General features: G+C 49.2%; 1 protein-coding gene across 1 annotated transcript in view; it reads right to left on the reverse strand.

Annotated features, from left to right (window-relative positions):
- Positions 1 to 2039: 2039 nt before the first annotated feature.
- The window catches only part of HS3ST2 (heparan sulfate-glucosamine 3-sulfotransferase 2), a gene marked incomplete at its 5' end in the record, with an annotated part of 87173 nt that continues 61847 nt past the window's right edge, over positions 2040 to 27365 (reverse strand). The window contains one exon of the mRNA XM_080831710.1: positions 2040 to 3426. Within this exon, the coding sequence (XP_080687836.1) occupies positions 2808 to 3426 (619 nt within the window). The 3' untranslated portion in view covers positions 2040 to 2807. The remainder of the gene's footprint in view (positions 3427 to 27365) is intronic.

Genomic DNA, 27365 nt, shown 5'->3' on the forward strand with positions numbered 1-27365 from the left:
TGTTTAAACTGTACTGATTTGGAACTTGTGCAAGTTTGCCTGGAGTGCCCTGGGCGAAAGGGTATATTTGCACTGGATTAAAAATGAAGAGTTTGCCAAGCAGATTCATGGACACCAGATTTCACTCATTTAAACTGGGATTTTGAGGAACTTTAGCTTCTTTCACTTGCATACAAGGATTGATATGCTAATTACAATAGACTCTGATCTATTGAATAGTACTTAGAGTGCACTTAGACTGGGCAGCCTGGGAATGCTTACAATGGAGAGGAGTAAAGCCCCCCTGGGACCCACAAAATTCCGAACTCTTGTCACTTTTGACTATGGACTCGCCCAGTCAGGATAAACAAGCAAATGTTACTCTTTCTTGGGTGTTTTGTATCCCCAGTGTAAGTCTGTCTGTCTTTGGACAGCTCTGACTGCAACGTGGCCCAGGATCACAGGATACCACTTCTGGGGGGGGGGGGGCTCGTATAAGGCCAGTTCACTAATGTCCACATACAACCAGTCCTTCTTCTTGTCACCCCAGCTTCTAGGTGGTGACAGCTCCCGCTGGCCTCCATGTCACTTCCCCTGTGCCCACAGGGGAGGCACAGAGGGGGTAGACTCCCAGGACTGGCTCCGTGGTACCATGGTCTCAGCTGATCTCCTGGGAGATGCCTGGGGCAGGAAGACGGGCCAGGACACAGAACTAAGTTCTTAAGCTTTTGTGTCTTCCCGTCTGCTAAGTCAGACTCTCATTTTCAGGAACCTTGCACTGCGCCTGACCGAGCAAAGACCAAGTGGCCCTTGGAGGTCTGGCAATCCTTGGCTTACCGGTGAGTGCCGTGGAGCTACCTGGAAATCATGACCAGAAGTGTAGTTCCTTGGAACATTCCTGTCGGTGCCCCCAGGCCCCCAACACCTCTTCGCCCATTCACACATTCATCCATCAGTCATTTTGTGTGCCTCCTGTAGGACAGCAGATGCAGTCTTGACTCTCGAGGAGCCGTGGCCTACGGTGAGACAGACATTGATACAAATAATGCTAATCTAGCGTGACAAAAGCTGTAACTGAGATGTGTGCAAACAAGTGAATGCAGAAAAGTGAGCAGATAACTCAGCTTGGTTAGGGAAGGCTTCTCGAATATCAAGCAGGTGATGCTTGAGTGGAATCTTATGGAAGCTTCCATTAGCTAAAGACCTGGGGTGGGGAAAGAGGGTAGGGAGGGGAGGCAGTCTGGGGAGAAGCGGGAGGACTTAGAAGAGCTAAGAAAGGCCTGGTGTTCTGTGAGGTCGGAACAGAGGACGAGGGAAGGAAGGATCCCAGAAACTGGGGCTGGGGTGGTCTTGGGCATCGTGCTGGAAGACATGGGCTTTATTCTGAGGTCACAGTACACACACCCAAATCAGGGCTGTGAACTCCCATGCCAACAGGGGCCGGGCAGATGATGTCCATCAGTGAGGTGGGCCCGATGGGGCCCGAAAGACCCGGGGAGCACAGGCTTCATCCAAAGGCGGCAACTGCGTGGTGCTGCGCTAGAATGCAGGCTCAGTGTCTCAAGTTCCCATTAAAAAAAAAAAATCTGTATTTTTATATGAACACTCCCAAGTTTTAACTGTTGGACATTATTTCGAAACATCATGCTGGCCAAGCAGAAACAACTGATGTCCTATCAGTCCCTGGGCTTCTAGTTTGGCACTCCAGATACAAAGCTTAAGCAGAGAGCTGTCATAGTCAGACTCGTGTTTCAGAGCTGTCCCCACAGATCTCCACATGAGGTTTCTGCAGCAGCCTCTGCCCGCAAGAACCTCTTTCCCCCATCTTCAGCCCCTTGCTCCTTGCCCAGGTGGTTTTGGATCCCTCACTACCCTCTGGACTACACCCACCCTCCCTGCCCTCCCCGACCATGCCCACCCCTCACGGCCCTCCGGGACCACACCCATCCCACGGCTGCAGACGCCATCCTCAGCACTGACACCCGCCCTCATCTCGCACAGGAGGAGCCCGACGAATGAGCCGTGCTCCGGGCCTGACATACAGAGAAGAGCCCAGCATTAAGGACACGAGAGAGCCATATTTATTTCACATGGACAAGCATGATTCCTTCGCATGCTGAACATGAAAGCTCGCGTGAGTAAAGTACCCGTAACAGCAGAATTAATGTGCTTTTGTCCATAGGGAGCAGGGAGGGTCACAAAGTGGTTTTCAAAGACCATTAACCTTCAAGCAGAGTTGAGACCACAGGCTTTGAAATCTCTGGTTTATTTCATCATCGAAGGGTCTGTCTGCTAGGAGTGACTGGGGGTGCTTCCGGCCCTGCAATGTCTCAATGAGCTGCTAAGGTCAGGAGGAAGAGGACGGTCTCCTGTCCCACCACCCGGGGCGGCTGGGGAGAGTGAAGCTCAGAGGGGAGGTACATGCCACTAGGAATTAGCAAGTCCACTCTGGGCGGACAGTGACAGGGACAGACTGCTGTGTTCACAGCAACAGAACCATCACCACTTATAATATCTAGCATAATCAGAAGATCCGTTCTTCTTAAAGCGGTTTCCCAAGCCCTCGGAGGGGCTGAAGGGAAATGATTCAGAACTAACTGGACAAGCCAGAAGCAGGTCAACTCTGCCTAAACAGACTGGGGAGAGCTAGTGGCAAGGACCCCCTGGTCTCGTGGCCTTAGCTGGTCCTCCCAGTTCCAGGATGATGGAACCCGAGATGGGAAAGGGGGCTGGAGCCTGGGTTGGGTTTGCTGGGGGAAGAGGATCACAGGCTCGAGGGGCCAGCCTCACGGAAGAGACAAGCAGAAGAGCCCTTACATCTTGATGGCTCACTCCCACCTGAAGTCCTGTCCAACTGTTTCATAAAATTTAATATTATAAGGTCTATAAAATTCCCGGAGCTGGTCTATCACTTCTGGATCAATCTGTACATGAGTTCTGCCTTTCGATTTGCCCAGGCACCGAGGCAGAAGGCTTGATTCTGTTTTTCTCAAGCAAGGGAATCCTTTGGTCTTGTTGAAGTAGAAGTGCTTGTCCGTGATGAACCTCTTGATGCCCAGGAAGTCCTGGACCCGGCCCATCTCGCCTGCCGGGTCGGTGATGAGCCGCTCGCCGCTGACGAAGTGGATCTGAGCCAGCGGGAAGTACCGCAGCCAGCTCTCCAGGTGCAGCGCGTACATGCCGATGCGGATGGCGTTCCACGACACGTCCACCTGGCCCAGCGTGCGGTTGCGGAAGGACAGGCCCTCGAAGGTGGGGATGTCCGGCTTCTTGGAGAGCGTCTGCGTGTAGTCCGAGATGGCCCGGGTCACCGGGTTCCGCACAACCACGATCAGCTTGGTGTCCCGGGACATGTTGAAGATGCGCCGAGGGGCTTCCTGCGTGACGAAATAGCTGGGCGTCTTCTCCAGTGTGATCTGGCTCTCCAGGGTCCGCGGCATCAGGCTCCTGTGGGGCAGAAGCAGCACACTGTCAGACAGGGTCCCCCTGGGGAAGGGGAGCAGGGAGGTCGTTTCCCTACACCCAGCCCCCCAGTGGGGCCCCCCTCCTCGGTGACATCCGAGCTCCACCTGCATTCACCGGGGGGGGGCGGGGGGGAGGCACCCACCCGTCTTCAGCCAGCACGACGGACGCCCAGACTGCTGCGTCCTCGGCTACAACCCCTCCACGGCGTCAGATCTCCGGGGAGGGACCCACTTCAACTTGTGCTGGTTGCTTAAAAAAATCTTTAACAGGTTTGCTTTAAGAGAGGAAACAACCTAAAAGTTCATCAGTATGGCTTAAATAAATGAAGGACGGCCAATTAACAGAAATAGGCGTATCTGTTGTGTACAGAAAGGGAATGATTTCCAAGATACAGTGTTGAATGGAAAAAAGGCAAGATACAGCCTGTTCACCTCAAGGACACATAACGGGTAAGAATGGCTGCTTCTGGGGAGGGGTCTTGAGGTGGGGGCAGAGTGAGGGGGTCAGGGATAGATGAGAATTACTTTTATTGGATATCCTTTTATGCTGCTTAAAATTTTTAATGTATTTGTTGATTACATATTCAAAAAATACAAAAGCAAGCCACTGAATATTCTTCTGGCAAAAGATATTTCTCCAAACATATTAAGAAAATCTTTTTTTTTTTTTTTTTTTTTTTGCGGGGGCTGGGGTGGGGGAAGAGGCTTGTTTTGTAGGAATAGCAAGTGTGTTAGGAACGAGTCCTGATGTCTTGCTCTGCTGCGACACATCGGAAATACATCCTTGGTGTAAGCCTGAAATAGCACCAACTCCAGGCCAGTCAGGACCTCAGCCAGAAGCCAGGTAAGCCTTCTCCTTAGTTTCCTGGTTCTGCAGGAGACTTTAAGAGACAATGGTGGGAAGCTCCGAAGTCACCTTCCCCGATGGGTCTCCTTCAGGCCTTAGTGGCGGGGAAGACTCCTTGGCTCCCACTTGGTTCTTCTCTCTGAAGGTCACGTTTTACACTTTAGACCACCCCACGAATTTTTTAAAAAATGCAGCTGTCCGGGGTCTATCCTAGACCAACCAATTAGAAATATATGGGGGGGGGGACTTTTTAAAAAAGCTCCTCAGGTGGTTCCAATGCAGAGGCAGAGCTGAGAACCCCCACTAGATCATCGTTTCCCCACTGCGACTCTTCTACCCCCAAAGCATTCCTCTTCCCCTTCTCCGGAGCACGCACTCCTGGCTCCTAGTCGCCGTCTTCCCAGATCCCATCATCCACTCCATCCAGCAGCCCAGCTCCAGAGCTCTTTCACCGAAATCTCCACTTTCTCTTTCCTTTTAGCAACCCCTCCTCATCGCAATACGTTGGGTCTTGTCATTGGAACTGCCCTAATTCTGAAACGGTTCCCCCCTTAAATTCCACTCTAGGACTGTGGAGGGGTCGAATGGTGACCCTCCGCAAGATATGTCCACTCAGAGCCTAGGACTGTGACCTTACTTGGAAAAAGGGTCTTTGCAGATCTGAAGTTGAAGATCTCGAGATGAACCCAGGTGGGCCCTACTCCAACAAGCAGTGAGTAGCCTTACGGGGGATAAGCGGGGGAGAAGCGACAGTGAAGGTGGTGATGTGAAGGTGAAGGCAGAGCGTGGGGTGACGGACGTACAAGCGAGAAATGCCAAGGACTGTTGGCCACCACCAGGGGGTAGTGGTTTTGTCCCCCCAGTTTGTGGTCATTTGTTACGGGAGCCCCTGGAAATGAATACAGACGATAACTTCTTTCTTTCCACCTCAATTTAACACAATCTCAAACTCCTTATACCTGATCTTCAAATTCATCTATGAATCCCTTGATTTCACGTTCCTCTGTGCATGCTCTGGACCCACAAACACCCACCGCCATAAGCACCATGGCCATAGTCATGGGCACCTCCCCCTCATGCATTTCCTTGTTCGAGGTGTTCTCCCCATCTCTAGCAATGCGTGCTTCCAATCCCCCGTCCTCTTCCATTCTCTCCCTGGACTGACAGACAGGAGCAGAGAGCATGACTGACCCTGACAGCTGGGTCCTGGATCTACTTACTAATTCTGGTTTTGGTGGAACTCTCAGACACTGCTCAGTAAGGGTTGGTATTTGTCTTTCCAGAACCCCTTATGGTTCTTCCAGATAAGTGCTCCACATTCTCACCAGGAGCCCCCAACTCTACTCCTGTTCCTCTGCCTCCGCATGCATCAGCTCCTTCCTCCTTCCCCTCCAGCTCTCGGCACCCATCCTGTGTCCCTCCCACTGGTCTCGGATGACAAGGTGGGCTCAGTGATCTGTCCACCTGTGCTCGCAGATCCCTTCCCCTGGCACCTACAAACCCGCTGTGTACCTGACAGACGGACACAACTGCTATCCTGCTTCCAGGCTCGAGGTCTAGGAGGGACCCCTGTGAATTGAAAGTTTAATATTTATCAATACCGAGTAGGCTGATTATTTTTTTTTAAAGATTTATTTATTTATTTATTTGACAGAGATCACAAGTAGGCAGAGAGGCAGGCAGAGAGAGAGGAGGAAGCAGGCTCCCTGCTGAGCAGAGAGCCCAATGTGGGGCTCGATCCCAGGACCCTGAGATCATGAGCTGAGCCGAAGGCAGAGGCTTTAACCCACTGAGCCACCCAGGCACCCCGGCTGATTATTTTTTAAAAATAGGATATCATTATTAGCAGACAAGGGTACATGAATAGAATTCCTTGGCTGGATTTCCTCAGAAATGTGGCTACAGCATATTCTGACCCTGGCACACCCTGTAATTAGGCGCTGGCTTTTAGGACAAGAGCGGACGACATTACACCGAGGTGATGGTGCACTGAAAGTTAAGGACTTTCCATGGGGTTTACTGATAGAAAGGTTTTCTCCAACACAAAAGGTTGACTTGACAAGCTACTCAACAAATTTCTTTGCAATACCCTTTATCACACTAACGAATACCCAAGACAGAAATGTGTGGGTACAGTCTCTTCCCAAGAGACTAAGGAGAGAGAGTTTTGCCAGGAGCACCAATGAACACCTCTCTGTTACCAGTTTGGGAGAATTCGGACCAATTCCATGATCTCCAGAGTACCCCATCATGCCCCGAGCTGTGCACTGAGGGCAAGCCCTGCCCCTCCCACTGCAGCATCTCAGCCGCAAAACCAAGTTACAGATACTGAGGAGACACTCACACCAGATCGCAAACAACCTCACTCAAGCATCATCACGCCATGAGCCAAATGGCTCCTGTGCCCGGCGCGCTTTCTCCATCCGTGCCATACCTGCTTCTCCTAGGTCATCGGGATAGACTGCGGGAGGCCGGTGACGACCATGGGCAAGGAGACCCCACATATTCCTCATTGCTCTGGGCACGGGCAGGTGTCAGGGGGCAACAGACTTTTCCTCGAGGCTTACTTTCCCTCTTCACATCATTGTTTAAATTTTGCTTACCTGTTTCCAGCTGCTAATAGCTGAACTTCTCTCTCTCAGTTCTGGCCTCCTTTCCTTACTAGGTTGCTCTGCAAAAATTACTGGAAGAACCGTCTGACACCCCGCAGTCTTGGACTCACTCATCTCCCATCTGTTAGCGTGACCTGCTCGGTGGCAATTTCCCCTACATCTGGCAACAGCCCCCAGATTTCTCGCAGAGGAACTCCCACTCCTGCTTTGGATAAAATCCTGGCAGGCCAAGGGGGCGGGTGCGTGACTGAAGCTAAGACAACCAGTGCCAACTGTGTCATGGAGACTGGAGACTGTGGGACTGAACCCTCCGGGCAGGCACGGGAGCCTTGAAGGGCCTCCTCACCGGCCTCTTCCACCAAATGCCTCTGTCTGCATTCTCCTCTTCTCTTTTCTATTCTATTTATTTTAGAGAAAGAAAGAGTGAGCATGGGGGGAGGGGCAGAGGGAGAGGGAGAGAGCATCTCAAGCAGATTCCACGCTGAGCGTGGAGCCCAAGGCAGGGCTTGATCTCACGACCCTGAGATCATGACGTGAGCAGAAACCAAGGGTCAGACCAGTTTACCCAACTGAGCCCCCTACATGCCCTCGATCTTGTCCTTTCTGAGACCTGGTTCTTTCACTTTCCTTTGTCAGTCCCTACATGTCCTTCCCATAGAGTACTACTGGTTTAAGTTAGTGAGCCTTGCTTTCTGTTGCTTATACCCCGAGAATCCAAATCGTATCTTTTTACAACCTGGTTTCCTCCCTATTGAAGCCCTGTTCGCCTCACTGGATTACCCGCTCCACGAGGACAGGGCAGGGAGCCATTTTGGATCTTCCCAATGGTCTGTGTCCCACTTCCCCTATGCCCGTGATCTCGCCGGATGACTTCAGTCCTCCCCCAGCCTTTACCCACCACCAAAGAGCCTCGGACTCACAAGTCTGTAACGGCAGATCCAACTCGCCCGTGCTCAACCAGCTGTGGACTGGACGCCAGCCCTGACAGCTGAGGCCCCCATTTTCCTCCCCAGACTCCCTTATCTCTTTCGCCTGTCCTTGCAGATGATGTCGCCATGAATCCACTCACAAAGCAGAAAACCCTCAGGGTCATTCCTGACTCCTCCTCGCATCTAAGGTCTTTCATTCCGTAAGTTCTCAAGGAGCCCCCTTGTCTCCCCGCGTGCTCGCGCGGCCTCCGGCTTGTCATCTTTCTCCCTGACCTCCATGCTTCCTCTCTCTCCCCCCTCTGTCCGTTCCGCATCCTGCGTCCGCCACGGAAATCTTTCTAAAGTGCATCCCGGCTTGTGAGGCATCAACTATTCTTTGGAATGAAGCCCATATTCCTTGACTCAAGGCTCTGCCTTACCTTTCCAGAATGAATCTTTTGCCACTTCCTGGCAACCCGATGCTCCTGTCGTGCTGAATACAACATCCGCCCCCCGAACACATCCCGCTCTGTCATGTGTTTCACTACTTGCTGAGTTCTTTGCTTTTGTTAGGACTCTGGATCGTCTTTCTTGTCTCTCTCACCCTGGAGAACGTTGACTCATCTTTCCACGTCCAAACCAGAAGTCACACCATCTGTGAACCCTTTCTTATAATTTCAGGGCACGCGGCACATCCCACTACCGGCACCCTCACCGCACCCGCATCCCTGCAGACCTGACGCGGTGGGCATTCACGCAGCGCGGCACCGTCGGCCACGTGGGCAGGCTTCTCGTTCATTTTTGCCTTCCTGGCACAACACCCGGTGCTCCACAGCTACGCAACACAGTGTGAAAGGCAAGTACCTATTAACAGGTTATCTTGAGTCCTCAGAACCCAGTGTTCATTCAGGAGGCCCAGCCTTTTCATTCTGGCCTTGGGCAGAGGAAGGTTTCAGCAGACCGTCCTGGGGAGGGAGCGGTCATGGCGCTGTTTTTAAGATTTTTATCATGGCCACAGGTGCGCAGGCTCAGACGGAGGGAGGTCCAAGCTGGGCTTCAGCCAGACGTCCATATGGAGGAAGGTAAAATGGGATGTAAGAAGGAGCACACCTTGTGACCCGTTCTGCCGACTGCACACACTTCTTCGCCCGAGGCTCCCGCGGTGTGGAGGGAGAACCCGTGGTGGGTCTGCCGTGTGACTGGGCGGGGGCGGGGGTCGTGCTGCCCCCTGAGACCACCTGCAGCGCCTCCGGAGTATTTAAATGGCCGGGCCCTACACCAGGCTATTCAAATCGGAAACTCTGAAAGTGGGGCTTGGATTCCTGCAATTTTAAGGCTCCCCAGGCGACCCCAGGGCGTCCCAGGGCCAAACCCCTGCTGCTGCCGGCATGTTCCTTCAGCCACTCAGCCTTTATAGAGTCATTCGGGAGCATCGGCCCGGGTGAGCCTTAGAGGAAGAGAATCCACGCCCCGGCCCCGGACACTCTGCTTCAGTGGGTTTGGAGAGCAGGAATCTCCATTTTTTAACAAGCTCCCCCATGATTCTTACCATCAGAAAAACTGGGCAGAGCCACCTTAATAAGATGCCCCTCATCAGTAACGTGCGCGTGCTCCTTCCTATCTAATGCATGTTCCTCTGCACATCCCCGCCTCCGGCCGCAGACGCGAAGTTGTAAGAGAACAGGGTTGGCGTCCGTCTTGCCCACTAGTCTCGGCACCAGGGAGGAGACTGGCTCTTAGCAGCGGAGTAGGAAACGTTTGCCAAAGGGAGAAACGCTGTCAGGGTTTTCATCTGGGAAGAGTGAGGAAGAAGCCATTCGTGTCACTGGACTTGTGCGTCTCTTCCGTGCCCCGAAGTCTGTACTCTTAGCTTCTTCCTGAGGGAAGGATCAGACCTCCTGAGGATCCTACCACTATAAGGAAACAAAATCTAAATACTCTCTTGCCAGCCAGAAGCTCTCCGCAGAGGACATCGTTCTAGCCACGCGGTGGGGCCGAGGCCGCTGCCGGGGCCCCCGCTGTCCACACCAGGGATGTCCTCTGCGTGTCAGCACACGGGGGCCTGTCTGAGCCGGGCCTGATGATGACCGGTAAGACTCTCTGGAAGGTTTCATTTTCTACGAAATCGATACACTCTATGTATGTGTTCTGGGAGGCCCAGCTGCCTGGGGGACTTAGGTGATTTATTAGTTCCTAACTGGGCAACGAGGCTCCTTGAAAATCATTGCGGTCTCCAGAGGGATAATTAAGAGAAGAGGAGGAAAAAGGCTTTATTGCAAGAAACTGGTTCTTCCAACGAAAGCTGCTCGCCCCTGCAGGCCGAGCCAAGCGCAGGCCCAGCCCCTGTGGCCGTTTATCCCGCCTGGTTGAGAGGAGACGCGAGGACCCCTTCCTTCCAAGCCCACAGCCCCAATTTCTTACACTCACAGGACCCCCAGGAGCAACATCCGAAGCCCCAGCCTGAACTCCACGAATAGCTCCTCACCGCACACAGGATAAGGCCTTGATGGGCTTTACATGGCTCCTCTTAATCTGGCCCGTGGCCACCCCAGGCTCTGGCCAGACTGAACCATTCAGGGTTCTCCCGACACGACTATATGTCAGGCTAAGGGGCCTTTCACAGGTAGTGAAGCCCTTGGTAGCTTGTCAGGCTGTACTTCAGCTCTTAGCTCGTCATCACCTCCACCAGGGAGCCTTCCCTGTTCCCCTTCCCGGAAGATGTCGGCATTTGCTGCCCTTGTGATTCCATGGTGCCCGCTGCAGACAGAGCCCCCATTTTACACACTGTCTGTGTCTACCAGAGCCCTAGAGTGTAAGGTCATGGAAGGTGGGGAATCAAACCTATCACCTCGTGACACCAACAATGCTCGGCCTATGCCTGCTAGGCACTCATGTAGTCATTCATTAAACAAGCATTCATGAAGCACCTACTGTATGCAAGGGATACAAAGATAAGCAAGGTATAGCCTCCGTCCTCAGGAGTTAACAGTCTTGTGGAAATGGGGGGGGGTCCCTTATTTCCCAGTGTGAGGGCCAGTACCTGAACCTGGCTTCCTACAAGGGCTGGGGGCTTCTTCCCTCTGGCCAGAGGGGCCAGGCCTGAACCCAGTATCCCCCACGGGTCGTCAAGGAGCCAGGCAGCTGGCTTTCCCAGATAACTCCTGTGCCCAGCCTGCCTGGTGTCCGGTACAGTGTTGATTCCCCCAGCTGGCAGGGCCGCTCTCAGCCCGCCACAGAAGAAGGGAAGCCGCTGGAAGTGTGGGGGCAGAGTCCCTTCCCTGGAGCGTAAACCCAGCCTATCCAGGCACTGGCACGTCCCCAGGGGCGAGGTCAGAAATTAGTTAACCCTGTGCCTGCCTCCTCTTCTCAGAGCCCCAGTGTGAGAGTTTACCCAGTAAAGCCTACTCCCTCTTCCATACCTCATGCATTACGGAATTTGTCCCGGGTCCTGCCATGTCACAGAGACCAGAGAAGGACCCTCCTTGTGTGATCTACCCATACAGAGATGTCTGGGGGGCAGTGAACTGCTCCGGGGGCTAGTTGTGAGTGTGGGATCTGGAATCAAAGAGACCCCTGCAAACCACAGAAATGGGCACACAGTTTATTTCCCTGAGCGTAATGTGCCCCAGGTTCACCCCACACTGTTAAAAGGGGCAGGATTTCCTTCTATTTTTTTTTTTTAAAGATTTTATTTACTTATTTGACAGATGGAGATCACAGAGAGGCAGGCAGAGAGAGAGGAGGAAGCAGGCTCCCCGCCGAGCAGAGAGCCCGATGCGGGGCTCGGTCCCAGGATCCTGGGACCATGACCTGAGCCGAAGGCAGAGGCTTTAACCCACTGAGCCACCCAGGCGCCCCTCCTTCTATTTTTTTAATGGCTGGGAGAAATAAGCCAGACACAGAAAGAAAGACAGATACCATACGATTTCACTTAAATGTCGAACATGTAGAACCAGAGAGTAGAAGGGCGCTTGCCAGAGGCGGGAGGGAGGGGCACTGAGGAGATGTTAGTGAAAGGGTACAAACTTCCAGCTCGAAGATGAATAAGTCCCGGGGATCTAATTACGGCACGGTGACTCTGGTTAACAATCCTCCATTGTGTACTTGAAATCTGCTGAGAGAACAGATCTGAAGTCTCAGCGCACGTGCGCGCGCGCACACACACACAGTGACTATGTGAGGTGATGGATATGTTAATTAACTTGATTGTGGTTAATCATTTCACGACGTATACACATATGAAATCGTGTTCTGGATTTTTTTTTTTTTTTTAAAGAAAGCAACACAGGCGCAGCATGCATCGAACGTACACATGGTCTGCGAAGGGCTGAATGTTTATATCCTCCTTCAAATTCATATTTTGAAGCCCTACCCGCTCCCTCACACCCATGTGACCATCTCTGGAGGCGGGGGCTGTGGGAGGCAATGAGGTCACGAGAGCCAAGTCCTCACAGATGGGCTTAGTGCTTTATAAGGAGAGAAGCAAGGGAGAGATCTCCCCCACTACCCCCCCCCCCCCGCCATGGGAAGATCTGGCAAGAAGGCGGCGGTCCGCAAACCAGGACGACAGCTCTCACCAGATGCCAAACCGGCCGGCAATCGGATATCACACCTCCAGCCTCCAGAAGTGAGAGAAGTGAGCGCCTGTTGTGGAAGCCCCCACACCCCTCCGTGGTAGTGCTGCGACAGCAGCCGGAGCCAACAGAGACGCGGTCCCCGATGCCCCGCACATAAGCTAGCGCCTGCTGCCCACTGGCAGGGGGGCCCGCTCCGGGCGGGGGGGGCGGCGAGCCACCTCCCTCGGTCTCCCCATGAACTCCAGGAGGCCGCCACCCTCCCTCATTCCTGCTCGAGGGCGGAGGAAACTGGGGCACCGAGAACGCACGTCATCGCCAAAGCAACGGCAAGTCACAGAATCTGGATTCAAGTGTGACTCCAGCACTAGAAGAAAACGTGAGAATGTAAAATTAATCTTGGCACGAGGACAGCCTTTCTAAGCATGAGACAAAAATCATGAAGGAAGAAACGGAGACGTTGGACTCTGTGAAAAATGGCGGTCTCCGGCATGGAGGCAAGAGAGGACAACAGAAATAGAACAGAAAGAAAATGACCCCCTTGGAAACATATTGGCGGCACGTGAGAAACGAAGGGACGACTTGTTTCAGAGTTGCTGCAAATCATTAAGAAAAAGAGAACAAGCCGGTAGAAGGAAGGCACGCAGGCCCTGAAAAGAGTGAACGGTGAAAGAGCTTGAATTGAAATAAGTACATGAAAAAGATACTCTAACTCTCGCAAAGTTAAAGAAATGCAAATTAAAACCATGATGAGATGACATCCACCTTTAACGCTGGAAAAAAAAAATTTTTCCAAAAATGCTAACCGTTATTGCTGGCCACAGTGTCTTGAACTAAGCACTCTCCAGTGACCGGCAGGGCCGTCGATGGGGTGCAGCAGGACGGCAATGCGAAGTTATCCCCCCACATGGAAAGCGCACGCTTTAACCCAGCAATTTAACTTCTGGGGGTTTATAGTCCAGGTGGGGGAAGACCTGTGTGCCGGGTGTCTGTTGCAGCATCTGGGGCAGAGATGGGGAGGCCCGACCAGACTCCTGTTCCTCCCTCCAGAGTAGAGCTATTTCCAGAGGACAGCTGCCCCGCCAAGGGCCACACTTCCCAGCACCCACCGTGTCCACACGGGGCGCTGTGCCCGCGGCTTGCCACAGGGCGGGGAGTAGAGGCGCGCGGTGTTACCCGCTAGCCAAGGGGCTCACACACACAGTAGGGGCGACCTCCTCACGGTCCCTTCTGCCCACGGGCTGAATGCAGGGAACTCTAGAGGTCGCAGAAGGGCGGAACGAGACTGGATTTCTACCTGTCTCTTCCTGCACTCGGTGGATTTTTCTTTGCCATAACTATGTATTCTCTGGAGTTAAAAAAACTAGCTAATACAAAAAGGGATGTTAAAAAGTCTCCATTGAGAACTGTTTCGGAAGAAGATGGCCTGTCTGGAAGCAGTTTCGTGGAGTGAGGGGGAGGAAGCGTGTTTGGAGGAGCTGAGGTGTGGGTGGAAAGCAAGGCATTGGGAGGCCCAGAATGTTCAGCTCCCCTCTCGAGAAGCCTGGCTCGGAAAGGAGGGAGGGTGACCGTGGGTGTCGGATGAATGGTGTTTGCTGCTGCATGTACAGCTCGCTAAGTGTCCAGGCAACTGGACCTCAGTCTCCCAGGCACCATCTGTGGATAGCGTGGCCTGACCGTGGGGACACCGTCAGGGCGCTTTGTGGGGGTAACTCCGGGTTCCTTCTTTCTCAGTCTGGGCTTAGCTCCTTCCCCACCTGAAGCCTACCCTCCCTTTTCCCTGGGAGGGGGCCCCTGCAATCAGTGCTTTTCATACTTGAATGTGCCTCTGAACCTCCCGAGGGGTATGTGTGGGGGGGTCTTGCTGGAATGCAGAGTCTGACTGGGGAAGTCTAGGGAGGGGGCCTGAGACTCTGCATTTCCGACCAGCTCTGCAGCGAGGCTGACCGGCGGTGCACGGACCACCGCCGCAGTAGCAAGGTCTTACGGGGTCCTAGTGATAGCTGCACAAACCGCAGACTCAGCGAATGTTCACTGCACTCAGTGGAATTAGCTGTTTTTTTTTTTTTAATTCAGTTAGTTTTATTGAATGTAACTGACTTATTAGTTTCAAGTGTGCAATGTGATTCACTATATGTATAGATCACAAAATGATCACAATACGTCTACTTAACCTCTACCACTACACAGTGACATTTTCTTCTCCTGATGAGAACGTCTAAGTCCTAGTCTCTTAGCAACTTTCAAACACACCATGTAATTGACCGTGGCCACCCTGTTACAGAGTTCGAGGACTTCTGACTTTTAAGAAGCGAATCCTCCGTCCCTTCTCCCTCTCCTGCCACGCTCCTGTATATGTCCTTTTCTCCCCTAAGTTCTTGAAATAAAGTTCAGCGGCCCCACTTGCTCTCCTCACATGCACCCCCAACTTGTCGCATCTGCCACCCACCCCGTCACCCCGTGAAGCGGCGCTCTCTGAGGACACCCTCAAACAGCAATCCCAGTTCTGTCCTGGTCTTGTCACACTTCCCCATGGCAGCAGAAGCGCCCACTCCCTACTTCGTGAGAAATGTGTCTTTTCTTGGCTCTGGGAACATCTTTTGGTCGTCTTCTCTGTACATATTTAAATGATTTTTCCCTCCACTTACCATTTCCCTCCTCGTGTCTCAGTTCATGACCCCACCATCCACCAGCTGCCCCAGCAGCTCCCACATCTAATCCGTTAGCAAATCCAACTGGTAACCTCCCACCCAGTCTCTCCTGACGCTGGCCTCAGCCAGCTCACAAGCAGGCACAGCTTCCTCGTCCATGGTCAGAGCTGCAGGGAGCAGCCCAGCATTTTTCCGGAGCGAGGCACTGGCTTCTAGTATCCGTTCCGAGCCAGCTCGCTTTCGTGTGACCCTCCCCAGGGACACCAGCCTCCAGGAAGCAAGACAGCACCTGGGGGCCACCAAGTGGGACCAAGGCTATCGGTGATGATACCAAGGGGTGGCTTAGGGGATCTTCACCCCCTTCCAGTCCCCCAAAGACAATCTCTGTGAAAGGAGAGAGAGGCAGGGCAGGCGGGGGAGGCCAGAGCACCCCTGGAGGACTAGCAAAGCTGGCAGACTGGCTCCCCTACCAATGCCCAACTGCCAACACAAGGGGCCTGGGCACAGTGGGCAAGGCCCCCACGTTCTGAGCCGCCCTCTGCACGACCACAAGTTCAGACCTTTTCCACCCTCTGCCAATGAGCAAAGCCTGCCCTTCGCTGCCCGTCTGCTGCCGAGCTCACATCATACTCCAGAGAGAACCAAAGAAGCCGTTCGGATGGAGCGTCCTCACCATCCCGCTGCCAAACACACAAGGTTTTCCACAGTGACCAACCCCAGGTGGAGGCCGGAGGTGTCAGCCCAAGGGCCTTCTGAAGCCAGTGTCCCCATCTCCACCTCCCAGTGTTCCCTGCCTGCAGTGTCCGTGGAGGCACCTCCCTCCACCTGTGCCCAGACCCATTCAAAGGACCTGTCAGGGCTTCCCAGTTCTGAATGCTCCCTGGGCATCTGCAAACTCCCCAGCCAATGATCGAGTGAGTCAGTGAGTTTATCTTTTTTTTCGTTTTTCTTTTTTTAACACCAAGCTTTATAATCTCACATTCCAGAGTCCCTGGGGTTACTAAGTTTTGCGGGGAGGAGCTGCCCCACTTCCTGCAGCATCACAGTGCCCCCTAGTGGGAGGTGATACAACTGCAGCTGTTGGCGTGAACCCCCTCCCTGCAGACCCCTCTGCAACTCTCCCCTCCCACACAGGGAGACACTAGCCCCAGACAGGAGTCCCTTCCATCATGTCTCCCGCACACGCAAGTGTACCAGGACACATTAAGCTCCATGGTTGCAAAGGGTTAGCAGGGGCTGGGAAAGCCGTACATAGGGCTCCTGGGAAATCCACTGCTCACGTATCATCCAGGCCTCTGCTGTGCCCAATGCCACGTGTATGATTATTGAGTCAATAATACTTCTGCAGGGTCCAAGGCTTGCCCAAACTGTACAAACCTGGATTCTTGTCCGGGCTATGGTGTAGACAGTCCAGCTCTGCATTTCAGATCTGTAAAGCGTTCAGGATGCCCCTGCACCATGAGCTAGCAGACGCTCGTGAATCCCCCAGTCCTACCCTTTCCTGTCTCCAGGCCTTTGCTCTTCTTCCTGCCTGGGACACGTTCTCTGGCCTTCCCATGGCTCAGTCCTTTTCTCCTCCAATCTCTATTTATCTGTCACTACTAGCAGATCTCACTCTCTACACCATGTGGTTTACTTCCTGAAAAGCTCCAAGCAGGATCTGTCATCATCTTGCTTATCTGGTTGTACATCTAATGCCTCTCTCCGCAGCCTCCCCTCACCTCATCAGGAAGGGATGGTGGTGTCCCTGCTGACTGTGGTTCTTTGGTCCTCGTCCCTGTGCCATCCCGTTACAGGCAGCCAAAACCAATGACTCACGCGGGCTCGAATGGAGAACATGGGAAGGATCAGCGCCCAGATCGAGAAGACCTGAGCTCCTTCAGGAAACCCAGCAGGCCAAGTTCCCCTACAGCCAGGGCTTCCCCAAGTGCAGTCACGGCTCTTCCGTCACATGTGAGTGACTCTTGGACGGAGCTTACATTTGTTACAGTTACGTGTTTACTTGAATGTATTGTAGGAAACTGGAACTAGATCTCATTGCTGAGGGTGAGGCCTAACCACATGGCAAACGCAGAGCACGGTGAGCGTTCAGTAGACAAGAGTATGGATGGCACATGAATACAGAACAGGGAGATCCTTTGATGATTGAAGGCTGGGAGCCTCTGGCTCAAAGCAATGCCGGCCGGGCCGAAGGGAATCCAAGCCAAAGTGATGTGGACCTACGCTCATCCAACAAACAATTATTAAGTGCCTACTGTTTGCTAGCCATTGCGCTAGGCACAGAGGCATGGCTCCAAATAAAACGGATGTAGCAGGAAGCCTCTAGTCTGGCGGAAGAGACGACAGACAAATCAATGGAGAATTCCAATGTGCGGTGAAAGAAAAGGAGAGCGAGCATAACGAGGGAACTGCGTGGCCAGAGAAACCCGGAGGGGACATCTCAGCAGAAGGCCAAGAGGTGGGTATAGGCTTGGGTGAAAAGACCAAGGAAGACAGGAAAAGACAACAGGATAAGAAAAAAACTCATATGGAAGAGGTAAGATGGTATTGCAGAGGAGCTACAAATGTATCAGCAGATGACACTGGTAGGAAAAAGCAGAACTAGTGATACAGAAAATTAAAATCGGAACACACCTGAGTCTGATCTTGGGCTTCTCAAGGAAGGGTCACAGGATTGAACTGATGAGGGAGGAGGAAACATGGAAGACAGAATTGTCATAGGCAATGCACGTCTGCAATGTTACTGAGAAGGAAATCTGAAATAGGACAGAGTGATGGGCCAAGATTTCATTAAAGAGGTATTTATGAAGATAAAAGATGGTTATAGGGGCAGATCAAAGGCCAGCTTAGTCCTAACGAAATAAAACCCACATCCAGAAATCTATCCATCCATCCATCTATCCTCCATCCACCCATCCATCCACCCATGCACCCATCATCTATTTATACAAACACATATCACTGAATTCTATAAATTCAAGCCAGACCAGGACTTTGCAGCATCAAATGCTAGAAAAACAGAGATTACCTATAGAGTTTTGCAGGAAAAAAAGAATTGTGACTTTCAGTACTGAGCCAATTTGCTTGTGAAGGCAAAAGAAAAGCATTACAAGATGTGCAACAGCTTTAAAAGCATTCCACCTCTCTCTCCAAAAAGTTCCCTGAAAATGAAAGCAATGACCTGTATGATGGTGAGAAAGAAGCCGAGAATGAGGAAGTTGTGCATAAAAGGGCCATGACTGGGATCAAACAAGTGGGAAGTCCAGATAACCAACAAACTCTGCTTCTAATGTCATGATTTTCTTTTCAGAAATTCAAAAAATTAATCAACAATAAAGTTAAAAGTTAGTAATGTGATAAATCAAACCCAACATCCCAGATTCAATCAACGAAGAAGTTGGTGACAGAGGAAGGAGGGGAGGGTGGCAGAGTGTCAAAGTGTGTGAGGCTCTCTCTCTCCCAAAGGACACCGCCTCCTCATTTGCTCTATTGGAGCAGAGTGTAACGAACAATTAAAAACAGGACATGTATCTTCCAAAACACTGGAAAATAAAGAAAATGCAGCTTGTATAACAAAGGAGACAGGAAAGGAAGGCCAGCGGGGAAGAACAGCCAAAATTGTAGAGGAAGAGGACAGAAGTGTATGAGTAGGAATGACTGTGGAAACATTAAAAATTACTGAAAACAGGCTAAACACCCTAATTTTTAAAAATAACAACAATCAAAGATTTCTCATTCTAAAGTAAAACCTAGTCATTTTTGTGTTTACAAGACTACCCCAGGACACAAGGACAGGAACATTTTATATGAAAATGGAGAGGTTCAGATACATTAGGAAAATGCCAGTCTAAAGAGAGCTGGAGTCATGATATTAATACCAGAAAAAGACGAATCCAAGGCAAAGACACTGAATGAGACAAAGTGGATCATTTAGTATCAGTAAAGGGCCCAAGTCACAGCAGGACTTCATCTGACACGGTGGATCAAACACAGTGTTCATCTCCACTCCCTCTCGGGTCACCACTAAATTGATAGTGAATGGATAAAAAAACAAAGTCAACACATTAAGAGAAAGGGTAAGGAGTCTCTGGCAGACAATGAAGAGAGACATATTTTTGGAAGAAGGGAGGCTGATGTGTGAGCATATTGGAAGAGAGAGCCAAAACCTAAGTGGCTCGGGGAGGGGCGAGGTCACTAATGAGAAGAAGGTGGATTCTTGCTACAGAATTTTCTGGAATTGGAGCCACCAGGGAGCCTGGTGGGGTGAGAGGCACAGGTGAACATATAGTCAGGGCCCAAGATCTCTAGAAGCAGCAGCTATGCAGCAAAGCTTGCCCGCAACCCCACAGCCCTACCCAGGCCACTGCCCTGCTCCGGTCAGGGTCAGGGGAGGGGTACATTATGGTCCACACCTGCTGAGCCGGGCAGACCCCTCCCCCCGACACCCTCACGGCGGAGTGGGCCCAGACGCCTGCCAGAACGCTGACAGGCAGGCCCACCTAGGTCAGGCTGACAAGCAGAAGGTCCCTGACCAGTCAAGATTTCGAGCACTATCTACCAAAAGCATAATTTATTAAAAGAAAAGCTGTCACGTCCCATTGAGATCCATTATCATTACATATAATACGAAATCATAATTCAGCGCAGAAATAGGTCAGAAGAAAAAAAATGATCATCTCAACAGATTCCGGAAAGGCACTTAGTAAATTCAACATCCATTACTAATCAAGAAAAAAATAATCTTAAGAAACCAGGAAGGCTGCCTCTTCAACATAAAAAAAAAAAGAACATCCATCTCAAACCCACAGGCACCAGCATACTGAAGGATGAAGTAATACCGACAGTTAACATTTACCGAGAGCCACAGGGCATACTTTCCCATGTACTATCTCATTTAAACCCCAACACCATCTCGCCAGGTAGGTATTTGTATTAGCCTGATTATTCACGTAAAGAAATTTGGCGCAGAGACACAACCCGCCCGAGGACCCAAGGTACCGATCGGTGAAGCCAGGCTATAAACCCAAGCATTTTTGACTCTAGTGACTTCGTGCTCGTACCCCACAGGCTCCGAGTCTCATTAAAGTTAGGCAAGACAAAGATGCCTCCTAACACAATTAATATTTAATACTGTTCTATAATTTATAGACAGTTCAATTAAACCTTTAATAAATGGAGAGATGGGAAGTCATAACGTTAGAAAGACATCCATTCTTCTCAAATTAATCTATAAATCAAATGTAGTAGCAATCTAAATCCCAAGAGGATTTGGAAAATCGAATTTGACATTACAATTATGAAGTTTCTTTTGGATGAATAAATTAAAGATAAGAGCTAATGCATCGTGCTTGAAGGGAGAATCACGGGCAGGAAACTACGATGTCACCCAATATATACTGTGAAGCTGTAGTAATTAAAACAGTGTGGTTCTGGCTTGGGAACAGGCAAATGCATGGGCAGACTCCGAAATCAGAAAGAAGCACAACTATGTGAAAAGCACACGGTAAAGGGGGCATGTTAACTCAGCTGGGAAATTACAGCTCACTGGGACTTTGCTGGGGACAATTAGCAAATCATGGGGGGGGGGGACGGAATCAAGTTTCTTCATTCACACCTACACCTATGTGAATTCAAAATGAATGAAGTAATTCAAAGTAAAAAAGGAAACACTGGAGTAAGGGGTTAAAATATCAGTAAATATGTATATATTCTTGAGAACTGCGAAGGCTTTATACTCATAATGCCAAAGGAAGAAAGCAAAGAAAAAGATTTTAGTATAAGCACATAAAAATTCTAAAGTTTTGGGCGACCAAAAAAAGAAAAAAATCACCATAAGGGGAAATAAAATGCAGAGGAACAAACTGTGCTCTGTATATAATAGATAAATATTTAATATCTGTAATAAATAGAGTTTTACAGATCACCAAGGAAAATACCCCACCAGAAAGCGGAGGAAAAAGCACAAACAATTCCCGAAGATATAAAATTGGAAAAATATGAAAACTCATCAGGTATCAAAGAAACACAAATTAAATCCCAAAGAAGACAGCATTCTGACCTACGACAAAATCGAGAATTACTTAGTGTTATCCGCGGCCCAAGGAAACCTGCTAGGTTTCGCGTGTAAGTTTGAAGTTTACGGAAGCCACTCTTGGGAAGTTCTTGTGTTGAAATGTGACGATACTTGCAGATACTTGCAACAACCGTTTAAATTGGTAAAAGATAATACTAGAAACAACCTAAATGTATATGCATTTAATGAACTGCTATGCTGTGATGATAGATAATGTTTCAGAAAATAAGATATGGGGAAAACGCTGGTTTTAAAATGGCAGAAAAAAAGTCAGAAACCACTACATGCACATGACAGCTGGTCTCCATGTGCGCAAGTGTGTCATGTGGCTGTCAGAAGGAAGGACGCAGCTATCCTGTGATATTCTGGTATCCCTGACCTCTCCCAACCATATAAACAGATGACCTGCTGTTCCTCATGACTTTCCCTGAAAGATGTGTGCAACGGCCTGCTCTTTGCTCGACACTCACACAAAACCCTTCCGCACTTTGCTCCCAAAGCATTTACAAATTTTATTTATTTTTTAAATATTTTATTTATTTATTTGACAGACAGAGATCACAAGGAGGCAGAGAGGCAGGTGGCGGGGGGGGGGTGGAGCAGGCTCCCCGCTGAGCAGAGAGCCAGATGTGGGGCTCGATCCCAGGACCCTGAGACCATGACCTGAGCTGAAGGCAGAGGCTCAACCCACTGAGCCACCCAGGCGCCCCGCATTTACAAATTTTAAATAGGAAAATTCAGTACAGAGAAATAGTCCATTTTAGCCAAATAACCTATGACAGAAACTTCAAAAAGAAAAGAAGGTGTAGGTGCATCGAATACACTGGATGACGCACAAGAATATGAGGCTGGGCCTCCAGGAAGGAAAACCAGAGGGCTAAGAGTCGGAAGGAAACTCATTTTCCATGACTTACCCTTTTTGCAGGATTTGGCTTTTTTTTTTTTTTTTTTTTTTTGTCAAATGCACTTTTTTTTCTTTTCTTTTTTTTAGAGAGAGAAAGTGCACACTTGCAAGCAGGAGGGGCAGAGCGAGAGGAAATACAGAATCCTCAGCAGACCACACGCCCAGGGCAGAGCCCAACGTGGGGCTCAATCCCATGACCCTGAGATCATGACCTGAGACGAAATCAAGAGTCAGACACTTGACTGACTGAGCCACCCAGGAGCCCCTCAAGTGCATTTCTCTCCCCCAAATGAAGGGTGCAGAAGGGGAAAGATACAGGCTTTGGAGGCAGGCATGTGTAAGTTTGAATCTCTGTTTTGCCACTCACTCATGTGCAGCATCGGGCAAGTCACTAACCTCTCTCTGAGCCTCAGTTTCCCCATTAAAGGGGGAGAAAAGAGAAGTTAGTCTGCAGGGCTGTGGGGAGGATTGATGATGTCTGGAAATTTCCCAGTGTGGTGGCTGGTGCGTAGTAGGTGCTTGTTCGTGGTAGTTCTTATGATTAATCCTGTATCTGCCTGAGACTGTCGGGAGAGCTGGAGCAGAAACTAATTATCCATGTTGGAACAAAGCCAGGATACCTGAGTCTTGCAAAACATGCTGTTGAATGTTCAATCAAGATATGTAAGTACACATAGCCGCAGAACATACCTAGTGCCTTCCCCCAGGGCTCGGGAAGTAAAATGCATCTTACCATGGCACATCTGCTCGTTTTTAAAAATTCCACAACTAATTAACCAGAATCCTCATCAGCAATCTCCTTGTGGATTAACTAAACATGTCAGCAAACCCTGGCCCTTCTCTGTTAAACACAAGCAATTTCTTCTACCCACTAGCGCCTCCAGCAAGATGCTGAATGCCTGGGGAGTTGAACAGAAAGCACAATCCAACTTTTACTTAACCTACTGGAAGGAATTTCTCATGCCGGAGGTCAGCGTGATAGCTCTTAAAAATGAGGAAGGCACACATACTTAGCAGTAAAACCCCACAGGCTCTGGAGTCGGTCTAATATGATTTCGAATTGATCACCCCATCAACAGAGAAGTCACTGGTAAGTTCCTTGATTCTCTGGAAGCCTCATTCTTCTTATCTGTGAAATGGGGCCAATGATGGCACTTTACCCAGGTAACAGTTAAGGGTAAAGATGGCTAAGAATTAAATGTATACTTTACATCAGTGGTGTTCAGCAAGGCCTCAAAACACACAGACCTATGTGCTTTCCGTAACAAGATCCAAAGGGAGGATAATGTCCTCATGAGTGCAATGGAAAAAAGGATGTATGATGTACATACAACTTTGTGTAGAGAGATGCGGGATGTACGTAGCTGCACTCTCTTTAAGGAACCCTGTATATGGCCAGAAAAAATAGTTGCAAAGAACCACACTGTCCTCTGCTTATACATGATTTGCTTATTAAGTACCTCCAAGACAAAAAGTGAGGAAAACTGTTTAAAGGTATGATTCCATTATAATCAAAGCAATTTCCTAAAACTAATGTAATAGTGTGTGTTCACTACATTTCAACAAAGAACAAAAACACAAACATTTCAATGGCTTTGAGGTGCAAAAAAAAAATATAGCAATGCTCCTTTAAGAAGAAATTCCCTTTAGAAAACCCCAAAGTCTGGTTGTTACTGTGATTATCGAATGGGATCTCTCATATATCAAGACTATTCAAGGGATGGGCTGTCATATAAATGTGATTATTATTTAACTCTAGACACTTATTAGAAAAGTAATTTTCTGATTAGTTAAGGAGGTCAAAGGAGAGATATCAGAGGCTTTTTTCCTCTTTCTGATTGTACAGGATTGTCTTGAGGGAGACAAGGGTTTTTCCTTATAATACCAAGAATCTTGAAATGGAAGAAGGGAGCCACTATTTAACAGCTACACCTTCAAATCAAACCTAAAAATAGTCATTGCTCCAAAGGCAGTTCTTTGTTCTATTTTTTTAAAGAAATATTTTTGTCAAAAGTCCATTATTTTCCAACTGAGAGCCTTTCCCCTAAGGTTAGGTACAAGACAAGGATCTCCACTTTCACCAGGTCTTTCCAGCACAGCCCGGGAAGTCCTACCCACAGCAATCAGACAACAAAAAGAAATAAAAGGTATCCAAATCAGTAAGGGAGAATAAAACTTTTACCATTTGCAGATGACACGATACTATACAGAGAAAACCCAAAAGACTCCACCAAAAAAACCGCTAGAGCTGATAAACGAATTTAGTAAAGTCACAGGCTACAAAATCAATCTACAGGCATCTGTTGCATTTCTGTACACCAATACTGAAGCAGGAGAAAGAGAAATAAACAATCCCATTTACAATTGCACTAAAAATAATAACACACCTATGACCAGACCTAACCAAGAGGTGAAAGACCTGAACGCTGAAAATGAGAAAACGCTGATGAAAGAAATTGCAGAGGACATAAAGGAACGGAAAGACATCCCTTCCATGCTCATGGACTGGAAGAACAAATATTGTTAAAATGTCTACACTAGGGGCCCTGGGTGGCTCAGTGGATTAAGCCTCTGCCTTTGGCTCAGGTCATGATCTCAGGGTCTTGGGATCGAGCCCCGTGTCGGGCTCTCTGCTCAGCAGGGAGCCTGCTTCTCTCTCTCTCTCTCTCTCTGCCTACTTGTGATCTCTCTGTCAAATAAATAAATAAAATCTTTAAAAAAAAATGTCTACACTACCCAAAGCAATCTACACAATTCATGCAGTCCCTATCAAAATACCAACAGCGTTTTTCACAGAACTAGAACAAACGATCCTAAAATGTGTATAGAACCACGAAAGACCCCAAATAGCCAAAGTCATGTTGAAAAAGCAAACCGAAGCTGGAGGCATCATAATTCCAGATTTCAAGTTATACCACAAATCTACAGTAATCAAAACAGCATGGTACAGGCACAAAAAATGGACACCTAGATCAACAGAAAAGAACAGAAAACTCAGGAATAACCCCAGAATTATACGGTCAATTAATCTTCAACAAAGCCGGAAAGAGTACAATGAGAAGGAGACGGTGTCTTCAACAAATGGTGCTGGGAAAACTGCGTGGGGACATGGAGAAGAATGAAACTGACCACTTTCTTACACTGCACACAAAAATACACTCAAAATGGATAAAAGACCTAAACGTGAGACATGAAACCATAAAAATCCTAGAAGAGAGCACAGGCAGTAGTTTCTCTGACATTGACTCTAGCAACATTTTTCTAGGTATGTCTCCTGAGACAAAGGGAAATAAAAGCAAAAATAAACTATTGGGACTACATCAAAACAAAAAGTGTCTGTACAGCAAAGGTAACAGTCAACAAAACTAAAAAGCAACCTACCGAATGGGAGAGGATATTTGCAAATGACGTATCCGATAAAGGGTTAGTATCCAAAATATACAAAGAAATGGTACAGGGGCGCCTGGGTGGCTCAGTCAATTAAGTGTCTGACTCTCGTTCAGCTCAGGTCAGGATCTCAGTGAGATGGAACCCCACGTCAGGGTCCGCACTGGGTGTTGAACCGGCTTAAGATTCTCTCTCTGCCCCACCCCTCATATTAAAAAAAAAAAAAAAAGATACAACTCAACACCCAAACAACAATCCAATTAAAAATGGGCAGAAGATGGGGTGCCTGGGGTGGCTCAGTTGGTTAAGCAGCTGCCTTTGGCTCAGGTCATGATCCCAGGGTCCTGGGATCAAGCCCTGCATTAGGCTCTCTGCTCAGCGGGAGCCTGCTTCTCCCTCTACCTCTGCTTCGCCCCCTGCTTGTGCTCTCTGGCTCTCTACCTCTCTGTCAAATAAATTAAAACCTTTTAAAAAAATAAAATAAAAATGGGCAGAAGATGTGAATAAACATTTCTCCAAAGAAGACATAACAGATGACCAAGAGACACATGAAAAGATGCTTATCAGCCCTTATCATCAGGTACATGCAAATCAAAACCACAATGAGGTTATCACCTCACACCTGTCGGAATGACTAGAATCAAAAATTTAAGAAACAGGCAGTGTTGGCGAGGATGTAGAGAAAAAAGAACCCTCTTGCACTGTTGCTGGGAACGCAAACTGGTGCAGCCACTATGGAAGACGGTATGAAGGTGCCTCAGAAAGTTAAAAATAGAACTACCCTCCTATCCGGCAACTGCACTCCTGGGTATCTACTGCTCCCCCAAATGCAAAAACACTAACTCAAGGGGCACATGCTCCCCATGTTTATAGCGGCATAGTTACAACAGTCATGTTACGGAAGCAGCCCGGTGTCAATCAGAAGATGAATGGATACAGAAGACATGTTACATATAAACAAAGGAATACGATTCAGCCATAAAAAGAATAAAATCTTGCCATTTGCAGCAACACGTGATGGAGCTAGAGAGCATAATATGAAGTGAAACCAGAGACAAATACCACATGATTTCACTCATACATGGAATTTGAGAAACAAAACAAATGAGCGAAGGAAAGAGAGACAAACCAAGAAACAGATTTTTCCACCCAAGAAACAGACTCTTAACTACAGAGAACAAGCAGATGGTGACCAGAGGGAAGGTGGGTGGGGGGATGGGTGAAACAGACAAAGGGGATTAAGGAAGGCACTTGCTGGCTCGAGCTGGGGTGACGTGTGGAAGTGCTGAATCACTACGACACTGGAATGAAAAATAAACACTAATTTTTTAAAAGTCCATTATTTCCCAGGAAAAGGTTATAGGCAATTCCCAAACCCCAGGTCTTAACCCCACCTCCTTAGTTGTGGTCAAACACACACACACGCACACCAAAATAAACCCCGCAAAACCCCACAAAACAACAACAAAACCTACTGAATGTGTAAAGCATGATCCCAAGGAGAATGTTTCAATGGCGTAAACACTCGGGCCTGGGTGGCGGTCCAGGGTCTCCCACTGTGAGGTCAAGGCACACGGAGCAAGTCACGACCGCTCCCAGACTCAGTTTCCACATGTAAGAAGTGGAGAAAGTCATGTACTTCTGAGATGCATAGTTTTATGTGTCAGTTTGCCTGGGGTGTGGGAGGCCCAACTAGTTGGTTAAACAGTATTTCTGGGGGTGTCTGTGGGGGTGCTTCTGGAGGAGGTTAGCATTTGAACACAGAGTAAATCCTGAGTAAAGAGACCCACACCATCCAATCTGGAATAAAAAAAGAAAGCAAAGGAAGGGTCAACTCTGGAGTAAAAAGGCAAAGGAAGGGCCAATTTGTTCTCTGCTCCTGAGCTGGGAGGTCCAGCTCTTCCTGCCTCCCGACCTTGGGGCTCCTGGTCCTCAGGCCTTCAGGCTCGGACTGAATTTATCACCA

This window comes from Martes martes, assembly GCF_963455335.1.
Source record: "Martes martes genome assembly, contig: SUPER_18_unloc_1, whole genome shotgun sequence".
Lineage (NCBI taxonomy): Eukaryota > Metazoa > Chordata > Mammalia > Carnivora > Mustelidae > Martes > Martes martes.